The sequence below is a fragment of the Lithobates pipiens genome, unplaced genomic scaffold (genome assembly GCF_037356315.1).
Source record: "Lithobates pipiens isolate NorthernLeopardFrog02 unplaced genomic scaffold, aLitPip1_a1.2 Scaffold_13, whole genome shotgun sequence".
Taxonomy (NCBI): Eukaryota; Metazoa; Chordata; class Amphibia; order Anura; family Ranidae; genus Lithobates; species Lithobates pipiens.
Genome location: NW_027507718.1, coordinates 190,642,262 through 190,653,562, shown reverse-complemented (window position 1 = coordinate 190,653,562; position 11,301 = coordinate 190,642,262). Strand labels below are relative to the sequence as shown.

The following is an 11,301-nucleotide window of genomic DNA, read 5'->3' as shown; positions in this document are numbered from 1 at the left end:
AGTACAGTTAAATCTGTCATAATGCTGTGCATTAGAAGCGGCCCATCCATCAGGGATGCACGAGTGCCACCCCCCCATCCATACATCCGGCCCCCCGATCTACATACAGGGCGCCGGACTATGGATTACAATGGGGTGGGGGTGTTTTTTTGAAGCACATGATTAGAGCCAGAGGCTCTAATAGGCTTAAAAAAGGGTGGGCTTGAGGCAAAGGGCACTGTGCCCCGATCCCACCCAGTTGTGTGACAATAGCAAATGAATATTTGCTATTTTCACATTAAATCTTCTCCCCGCAAATCAGGAAGCGGGTTGGCCCATTTCCCGATTGGCCAAAACATCAGGTGATCCTATTGGACGCCTGGCCCCTAGGAGGAGGCAAGAGGAGACGCAGGAGTTGAGGATATCAGAGTTGCAGCCCACAGATTGCCACCAAGATCGGGTCTGCCGTGCTGGAGATGAGGACACCAGAGCCGCTGCCCACAGCCTGCCACCTAAATCGGGTCCGCTGTGCTGGAGATGAGGACACCAGAACTGCTGCCTGCAGCCCTCCGCCCACCACCTATATCATGTCCTCCGTGTTGGAGCAAAGGACACCGGAGCCTCTGCTCACAACCCGCCACCTAGATCAAGTCCGCCGTGCTGGAGATGAGGACACCGGAACCACCGCCCTCCGCCCACCACCTAGATTGGGTCCATTGTGCTGGAGATGAGGACACCAAAGCAGCTGCCTGCAGCCCCCTGCCCACCACCTAGATCAGGTCCACCATGCTGGAGCAGAGGACACCGGAGCCGCTGCCCACAGCCCACCACCTACATCGGGTTTGCCCTGCTGGAGATGATGACATCGGAGCCACTGCCTGCAGCCCGCCACCTAGATCGGGTCCGCCGTGCTGGAGATGAGAACCCTGGAGCCACTGCCCGCAGCCACCACCTAGATCGGGTTCGCCGTGCTGGAGCAGAGGACACCGGAGCCGCTGCCCACAGCCCTGTCACCTAGATCGAGTGTGCCCTGCTGGAGATGAGGACACTGGAGCCACTGCCCGCAGCTGCCACCTAGATTGGGTCAGCCATGCTGGAGCAAAGAACACTGGAGCCACTGCCTGCAGCCCACCACCTAGATCGGGTCTGCCATGCTGGAGATGAGAACCCTGGAGCCACTGCCCGCAGCCGCCACATAGATCGGGTCTGTTGTGCTGGAGCAGAGGACACCAGAGCCGCTGCCCACAGCCCCATCACCTAGATCGAGTGCACCCTGCTGGAGAGGAGGACACTGGAGCCACTGCCCGCAGCTGCCACCTAGATTGGGTCAGCCATGCTGGAGCAAAGAACACTGGAGCCACTGCCTGCAGCCCACCACCTAGATCGGGTCTGCCATGCTGGAGATGAGAACCCTGGAGCCACTGCCCGCAGCCACCACATAGATCGGGTCTGTTGTGCTGGAGCAGAGGACACCAGAGCCGCTGCCCACAGCCCCATCACCTAGATCGGGTGCGCCCTGCTGGAGAGGAGGACACTGGAGCCACTGCCAGCAGCCGCCACTTAGATCGGGTCCACCATGCTGGAGCAAAGAACACCGGAGCCGCTGCACGCAGTCCGCCACCTAGATCGGGTGCGCTGTGCTAGCGATGAGGATCACCTATACCCTGTTCAAAATTACTATGCCAATGATATTTTTCTCATTTACCTAAATAATTGATGTAAACAGTCAGCATAATTCTCATGTTATCAACTATTAAGAGTACAATTCAAATTTTATTGAACAAACCTCCTAATGATAACATTTTTTTTTTTTCAAAATAAAAAGCTTACAATGCACTTTTCCAAATTATTACGCACGGTAAGTTTCAAAACACTTTATAGGTTGTAAATAACTGAAAATTTTCATTTGTTGTGTTTGCAGCATATTTACTGAAATCAAAAGCTATTTCAATCAAAGTTTGAAAAATATTTTAACTTTTTAAACATTTTAACAAGTCACGTTACATTTTAACATAGGATCCCTTATTTGATAGCAGCTTCACAAGTCTTGCATTCATTGAACTTGTGAGTTTTTGGACAGTTTCTGCATGAATTTGTTTGCAAGATGTCAGAATAGCCTCCCAGAGCTTCTGTTTGGATGTAAACTGCCTCCCACCCTCATAGATCTTTTGCTTGAAGGGGTAGTAAAGGTAAACGTTTTTTCACCTTAATGCATTCTATGCATTAAGGTGAAAAAACATCTGACAATGCCGGTGCCCCCAGCCCCCCCCGTTTTACTTACCTGACCCCTCGAAAGTCCCGCGCTTGCCCCTGACATCCTCTTCGCCGCTCACCCTGGCCGTTGATTGGCTGGAGTGAATGGATTAAAAGCAGCGCACAGTGGAGATAAGTATAACATGTTTGTTATTTTTTTTAAAACATTTTTTTCCCTTTGGTGATCCTTTAAGGAGGCTCCAAAGGTTCTCAATAGGATTGAGGTCAGGGGAGGATGGAGGGCACACCCTGACTTTCTCTCCTTTTATCCCCATAGCAGCCATTGATGCAGAGGTATTCTTTACAGCATGAGATGGTGCATCGTCATGCATGAAGATGATTTTATGAAAGCATAGTTCTTCCTTCTGTAAAAGGGAAGGAAGTGGTCAGTCAGGAGCTCCACATACTTTGCAGAGGTCATCTTTACATCTTTACACCTTCTGGGACCATAAAGGGGCCGACCAGGCTCTAATAGGCTTAAAAAAAGGGTGGGCTTGAGGCGCAGGGCACTGTGCCCTGATCCTACCCAGTTGTGTGGTGTGACAATAGCGAATGCACATTCGCTATTTTCACACTAAACCTTCTCCTCGCCAATCAGGAAGCGGGTCGGCCCATTTTTCGATTGGCTAAAATGTAAGGAGATTCTATTGGACGCCTGACGCCTAGGAGGAGGAGAGAGGAGACGTACGGCGAAAGCCATCGTGCTGAAGATGAGGATACCGGAGCTGCAGCCTGCCGCTTGACACCAAGATCAGGTCCGCCGTGCAGGAGATGAGGACACTGGGGCCACTGCCCGCATCCTCCACCAAGATCGGGTCCGCCGTGCAGGAGATGAGGACACCGGAGCCACTGCCCACAGCCTGCCACCTAGATTGGGTTCGCTCTGCTGGAGATGAGGACACTGGAGCCACTGCACCCGCAGCCACCACCAAGATTGGGTCCACTGTGCTGGAGGTGAGGACACTAGAGCCAATGCCTGCAGCCGCCAGCTAGATCGGGTCCACCGTGCTGGAGCAGAGGAAACCGGAGCCACTGCCCACAGGCTGTCACCTAGATCGGGTTCGCCCCTGCTGGAGATGAGTACACTGGAGCCACTCCCCGCAGCCGCCACCTAGATCGGGTCCGCCGTGCTGGAGCAAAGAACAGCAGAGCCGCTGCACGTAGCCTACCACCTAGATCGGGTCCGCCGTGCTGGAGCAGAGGAGCCACTTCTTGCAGCTTGCCACCTAGATGAGGTAAGTGCCTGACAAACTTGGAGACAGTGGGTGGGGAGGGGAGCTGGGGTGTAGTGCCGCTGTGGGCTGCCGGGGGGTGACTGTTTGCTGCCCCCCCCAAAAAAATAACACCAGCCGCCACTGCTGTGCATACTAGTACATTATGGCATAACCCACCTGGGGGGGCCTTGGAAGAATTTATTTTTATTGGACTTTACTTCCGCTCTAAAGCTACAGAGCTTGGTTTTATCTACGGACACATAGGCAGTTTCTTGGTAAATATGAACTAAACTCTTTAAAGAGGAAATAAACCCTGGTGGGTTTTACTTCCTCTTTGTTCCCTTGCAAAGTAAAAGCATAATGCCCATTATGTGTCACTTACGTGCAATCGAAGGCGGCGATGTCCGCAATGTCCCTTCTGGAGGCCGCATCCATCTTCGCCCCTCTTTCTTCCAGGGCCGCGGACTGCGGCTCTGCGACTGGCTGGAGCAACTGGCTGGTGATGCGACTGCGACTGGCTGGTGATGTCACTACTGATGTCACTACTGCGCATGCGTGCGGGAATCGTCGGTCACGACACTCGCGAGTGAAGAAATGGCACAGAAGAGTTGAGATATCTCAGGTAGGTATTTCCACTACCTTATTATAGGCTTACCTATAGGTAAAACTGAAAATCAGAGCACTTTAAGGCAGTCTATAATCCTGTGTGGAAAAAAAAAAGCGAATGAAGGAATAAAACGGCTGCAATGCTCAGTTTATAGGTTGCCATTGCTTTTTTCCTGACTATGGTGAAGTTGTGTAGAAGGCCTGCAGGGACTGAGGTACAGCAGAGGCGGCAGTACTGCACACATCCAGTAGATGGCGCGAGGCCTCTGAACAGCTCCCCTCGCGCCGTTGACATTGAGGCAGAGAATGAGAAGGGAGTGATAGAGCCCGGTAAGGGAGGAGTGTGGAGGGCTGGCCGGAGAAGGAGGAGAGGGGAGGGGGGGATGTTCGGTGTGTAGATGGAGTGAGGAGACAAGGACTTGGCACTTGCTCTAGTGGGGTTGTGTGTCCGTGGTGGCAGTTGTCCGTGGCTGTAGTAGTTGTGTGTGAATTGTGTTCTTCCTACCTGTTGTGCGGACTGTACGTGTGGCCCGGGATCTGTTGGTGTCCCCTCCTCCCTCCAGGATGTCCTGACTGGTCCTGTAGCCCGGGCTCAGGAGTTGTCACCTCCTGGGCTCTGGACCATGAGAGCGGGTACAGAGACTGAGCTGAGCTGGAGCCCTGGGCTGATATACAGCGATAGTGAGCGGGATCCAGGCACCTACACATCCCCACCCCATGGCATGGAGCTGAGGGCTGCCCGACCACTGGGACACTGACAAGGACCACACCTCCACCTTCCTCCTCCAACCTTCCTTCCTTCCACCTCTGCTCCACCACACTTCTTCTTCTTCATCACTTCTCCACCACACCGACCGGCCATGGGACCAGGGGGTCCGGTGTGAGTGGAGCACACAACTTGGACCCCGAGTATGGGGCCCCTGGTCCCACTGCTCCTGGGGGCCCTGATTTGGGTCTGTGTATGGACAGATGATCCCAGCAAAGTCATCTCAGATCGGTATGCAGTCTACTGGAACAAGAGTAATCCCAGGTAAGAAGGCTTTCTTTATTTCATGGGGAAGGTGGAGGGCATCAAACTTCTACAGGTAGCTCTGTCCTATGGATGGAAGGTACCTACCGTCCAGATGATCAGTAGCAGGTTGTGCTCAGTCAGTCAATGAGTTGGTTCAGATGCCAATGTCTGGCAGTCCTGGATGTGATTGCCTGGTAAGTAATTAACTGTGTGTGGGCTAACTTTGTGTTACCAGCTGTGCTGTTTTCATGATGACTGCGGTGGGGTGGGGGAACCCTCAATGGCTAGATGTAGGGAACAAACCAGCAACAGATATTATTAACCCTGGCTGATCTTCAGCTCTGATGGTGTCTGTGTAAATTCGCAGTCTTTCGCAAACCTTTTTAACAAGGAGGAACACTTGAAAAAAACTTTCCAGGCTCAAGAAAAACCCATGACAGTAATTACTATATCTACAGCACATACTACGTTAGTGTGATGGTTAGTTGGAACAGTCCTGCTTGCAGTAGTGGTCAGCATGAAGAGGATTCCTTACATTGGTCCTCAGTGGGAACATTGCTCCTTACATTGTTGGTCAGTAGCAAGAGTGTTCCTTACAATAGTGGCCAGTGGAACGAATGCCCCTTTTATTGGTATTCAGTGGAAAGAGTTCCCCCCTACATTAGTGGTCAGTGGGAAGAGTGCACCTTATATTTGTGGTCAGTGAGAAGAGTTCCCCTTAAATTATTGGTCAGTGGGAAGAGTTCCCCTTAAATTAGTGGTCAGTGAGAAGCATTCACCTACATTGGTAGTCAGTGGAATGAATGCTGCTTATATCGGCGGTCAGTAAGCCGAGTTCCCCATACATTAGTGGTCAGTAAAATGAATGCTCCTTATATTTGTGGTCAGTGAGCAGAGTTCCCCTACATTGGTGGTCAGTGGAATGAATGCTCCTTATATTGGTGGTCAGTAAGCAGAGTTCCCCTTACATTAGTGGTCAGTAAAATGAATGCTCCTTATATTGGTGGTTAGTGGGAATAATTCCCCATACATTAGTGGTCAGTGGAATGAATGCTCCTTATACTGGTGGTCAGTGGCAAGAGTTCCCCTTACATTGTTGGTCAGTGGGAAGAGAATTCCTTATATTGGTGGTCAGTGGGAAGAATCTTCTATTACATTTAGATAAAAAGAGCATTGATGTCAGTGATTACATATCTGGGGGGTAGAAGTTACTCATTGATCAAGGAATCCCTAACAACATCTGAAGGAACACTTACATTAGTGATCAGTGGGAAGAGTGCTTCTTACATTGGTGGTCAGTAGAAAGAGTACTCCTTATATTGGTGGTCATTTGGAAGAGTGCTCTTTACATAGGTGATTGGTGAGAAGAATCCTCTTTACGTTAGTGGTCAGTAGGAAGAGTGCTCTTAATGTTACAGTGTTGCTGAGTGGGAAGAGTAAGAAGAGTGCTCCTTTCATTGATGGTCCCTTTGGAAGAGTGCTCCCTATATTGTTGGTCAATGGGAAGAATGCTCCTTATGTTGGTGGACAGTAGGAAGCGTGTTTCTTACGTTAGTGGTCAGTAGGAAGAGTGCTCCTTATGTTGGTGGTCAGTAGGAAGAGTGCTCCGTACGTTGGTGGTCAGTAGGAAGAGTGCTCTGTACATTGGTGGTCAGTAGGAAGAGTGCTCTGTACATTGGTGGTCAGTAGGAAGAGTGCTCTTTACCTTGGTATTCAGTGGGAAGAGGGCTCCTTACATTGGCGGTCAGTGGGAAGAGGGCTCCTTACATTGACGGTCAGTGGGAAGAGGGCTCCTTACATTGGTGGTCAGTGGGAAGAGGGCTCCTTACATTGGCGGTCAGTGGGAAGAGGGCTCCTTACATTGGTGGTCAGTGGGAAGAGGGCTCCTTACATTGGCGGTCAGTAGGAAGAATTCTCCTTATATTGGTGGTCAGTGGGAAGAGTGCCCCTTGAGCTGGTGATCAGGAGGAAGAGTGCACCTTACGTTGGTGGTCATTAGAAAGAGTGACCCTTACTATGGTGGTCAGTGGGAAAAGCACGCCTTACATTGGGGGTCAGTGGGAAGAGTGCCCCTTAAATTGGTGGTCAGTAGGAACAGTGTGCTTTTTGTTGGTGGTTAGTAGGAAGAGTGCTCCTTACGTTGGTGGTCTATAGAAAAAGTGTTTCTTACTATGGGGGCCAGTGGGAAGAGTACTCCTTACATTGGTGGTCAGTAGGAAGAATTCTCCTTACATTGATGGTCAGTGGGAAGAGTGCTCTTTAAATTGGTGGTCAGTGGGAAGACTTCGCCTTACATTGGTGGTCAGTGGGAAGAGTGTTCCATATGTTGGTGGTCAGTGGGAAGAGTGTTCCATATGTTGGTGGTCAGTGGGAAGAGTGCTCCTTAAATTGGTGGTCAGTGGGAAGAGTGCTCCTTACGTTGGTTATCAGTAGGAACAATTCTCCTTAAATTGGTGGTCAGTGGGAAGAGTGCTCCTTACGTTGGTGGTCAGTGGGAAGCATCTCCCCTTACATTAAGCTAAAAAGATCATTGGTGTCACTAATTACATGTCCAGGATGATAGACGTTACTCATTGATCGTGAAATCCCTCACAACCTGTGGAGGAACCCCAGTTGAGAAAGGCTGTCATAGAGTATGGAAACCTATTTTGTGTTTGTCAGCTTTTGTTTGTAAACAGAACTTTTCTGAGTGCCCCATGCCCAGCAACATACTTGTGCTGTTTCTCCTGCTTCATTAGACATTATGAGTGGCGGTGGGCTGTGTGTATGTGAGATGCTGGCTTGTGTTCTAGTGTGTCTGCTTTCCTGAGCTGATCCAGATGCTGCTGCTGCAGGAAACTCCAGGGACCTGAGCTTTCCCCTAATGCTCAGGATCATTATGAGCTACAAGTGCATTTGATGATCGTAGGCTGTCTCTCAAGGAACAGGCGTTTTGTATTGTGAATTTAACACAGCCGCAGAGCCTCAGAACAAAAGTAAAACGTCTTAACACAAACCTGAATCTTTGTATCTTAGAAAGATCTGTTTTTGATATAAGGGTGTAAGCCTTCTTAATAGTAAATGCTTTTCTACAGCCTATTTATATTACTGGTGCACATGATGCTGTTTTGGCTGGCAAGGGAAGCACATATGGGTTGGCATGCTTGGTGCATGTTATGTGGCACTAGTTGGCGTTCACAATGCATATTATGTAGTATTTAGCCGCTATGACATTTCAATGCATGCTGTTGCTTGGAATGCTTTTTATACATACATTTTGTCAAACAATTAACTGTTCTAAACAGACTGACATTCCCAGCATGGTTGTGCTGTGTAGTATTTATTTCCAAAGCCATTGCATGCTTCAAGTTTTCCAAACAACATGATATTGTTTTTCCCAGTCGATGTAGGAAGTATGTTATATAGTGTGTTGAGAAAGTTATCATGACCATTTTATTTTAATATTTTCTTTGAGTGAATGAAGCATGAATGTAGATTGCTACGCCGATTGAAAGATGAAACAGTTAGCAAATGCATTGCGTCTGCGTATATATTTGTACAGATATGAATAACGTACCCAGCACATGGGAGGTCCCTAACCACATATGAGTTCATTTGTCTAGTAAACATCCGATACATGCCAACATTTTATGTACTAGTTAGTTTGCCAGAACTCTTTGCTGCTTATGTTTAATAAGACAAACAGAGCGTCAAGCAAAGCGCAGCATCCTATCGTAAACCAATCACAATCTGTCTTTCACTAATCTGACTGCAGCAAAATGAAGTCGAATTGGTAGTCAGCGATTAGAGCACTTTGCACATAATCATTGCTGCTTTACTGCTTTATTAAATACGCTTTATTATGTATTGCTCTGCTTTTGTCGGAGTATTTCCATGTGTTATATCCATTACAGCATGGGCTGGATAAACCTAGTTCAACAAAGGCTTGTTCTAATAGCACTTAACGCTGAGTTATTGCTGGAATGAAATATCTGCGTGTTTGTTACGTGTGCTGGGCAGTGTGAATCAGCATGTTTTCTTCAACGTAGTGGAGTGCATGTTGGCATTTTACGCAAAATCAACTTTCCACTACGAAAGTTTGAATAGTTTGGCATCCTTAGTAAATGTCATGACCAGTTTACCTGTTTAGTAGTATACAATGATTTTTTTTTTTTGCAGTATTTTTTTTTGTATTTTTCAACATTTCAATAAAAGAAAATAAATAATAAAAGAAAGAAAATAACATAGTATTGTCGTAATACAGTATCATTGGCCATCATGTGTTGACGTGTATCATATAGAAGTGTTTCATATCATGATTATTAGTCTATATTAGGTTACCTATTGGATGTTTTGTAATGTTGGCATGTTACAAGCATGTTTGGGAATAGACATGTATTCCATATGTATAGTGCATTGTAGTGTCACATGATCAGCCTTATGTATGTAAGAAGAAGCATGTTACATTCACTTGGTGTGACCCGTGCATACACATTGGGAAGCATGAGTTTGATAGGATAAATGAAAATACGTGGTATCACATGTTGGTAGGACGAATGGATGTGGAGCGTGCAGCATGGAATGATAATGATATGTACTGTGCAGTGTGTGTACATAATACTCGGAACCTGTGCAATATGAGCTGCCCGGGTACTAAGAGCATGGGCAAGCATTGGACATTTTCAAATAACTGATGTACAGTATGCGTGTATAGCATATATAGTAAAGTGTTGTTATCACTGAGTTTGGTAAGTGTGAAAAGAGAGTAAATATAAAATGAAAGTACTATACGTACTGGTATAACGGGTACAGTGCAGTGTACACAAAGCTAAAGAATGATGTCTAATATGTACACTATAGTACAGAGGGAAATGTGTTTGTGGAGAGTACAAGAGTGTTTGGAATGCTAGTTATATGTACAGTATAGTTTGCTCTATGTACAATATATAGAGGTAGATTGGTCTGAGCAGTGCATGCATAGGTAAGTACTTAGAACTGACAGTCTGGCATGACCATTATAGGGCTGCTCAGTCTGCTGCTTTATGTGTGCGGACTTGCATGGCATCATGTATGACCAATGCAGAGTAGATGGCATGGTTAGTGTAATTTTGTTGTAGGGCAGCATTTCTAGAATTTAGAACATGTAACATAGTTTCCTGTTCATGTATGTACGTATATGTAATTTCATCTGTTTGTGGTTATAGCATAGATATGATCATTGTTTGCAATCTTGGCATGTATCGCCTATGGAAGGTTGAGAAATGCTAAGTGCTCATTAGCAGAGCCTATTCATTTACTTGATACACTGTAGCACAAAGCATGTGGTGGAATGTGTTGCCCATGTTGAAAGGGGTGGCTAGACAATTCCTGTGTATTATGTGGAACAGCCTGATTTTCTCTGTGTGCACACCACTTAGTACGTGTCACGCCCAATTTACATGCCCACTTATGTATGCCTATTATATGTTCCCACATTGGCTTGTATGTTGTGTAGTGTGCTGTCATGCTTGCTATACATTGTATACATATTGCTGTAACATTTTTCAGAGTATATTTTACATGTAATATGTAATGCATTATATTATAGTACATTAATCTGTGAGATGATCATCACTGAATCAACTGCTTCCGTCTAGTTTGGGCAAAGATCATCATGGCCACAGCCAGATTTGGACTGCTGCACATATCCTTGGCCAACAGAGCACAGGGAAAATAGCAATCGGCTGAATGGGATATTTTCGGCTGACTGCTATTGTCCCCTTGATATAAGCCAGAACCAGCATGCTTTCCCCTCCCTCCTCAGTAGGCATAAACATGTATGCTCAGGCAACCAGAGCACGCTTTTTTACACACTTAGGTTAGAACAAAAAAAAAATCTTATAAGACTATACCTGCAAATTGAACCGCCCTGTAATAGCCAGCTAACAAATCCATAGACCTGAAATTCAAAACAAACTTTCTAAAACAAAACGCGTGCCGCATAGCGGCTTTGGGAAAACAAAAAGGAATAGTACCCATGTAGTTTATTTTTCTATAAAATTCAACAAAATTAAGCTATCAAATATCACTGTATCCAACATATTGTAGCAACCTCTCTGCTTGTTCCAGATACAAAATTACAAAAAAAAAAAGATTCTTGTTATTTTTACTTAGTTTTATTTTTAAAGCCCTCACACATGGAACTTGGCACGAGTTATACAAATAATTCAAGTTGTAAGCATTCATAAGCGTTTCAAGTTCATATTCATGCCACACTAG

The 11,301-nt window shown here is 46.7% G+C and overlaps 1 protein-coding gene across 1 annotated transcript in view; it reads left to right on the top strand.

Annotated features, from left to right (window-relative positions):
• Nucleotides 1-4,417: 4,417 nt before the first annotated feature.
• Nucleotides 4,418-11,301, top strand: part of EFNA2 (ephrin A2) — a 424,854-nt gene continuing 417,970 nt past the window's right edge. The window contains exon 1 of the mRNA XM_077476028.1: nt 4,418-5,082. Coding sequence (XP_077332154.1) covers nt 4,964-5,082 — 119 coding nt within the window. The 5' untranslated portion in view covers nt 4,418-4,963. The remainder of the gene's footprint in view (nt 5,083-11,301) is intronic.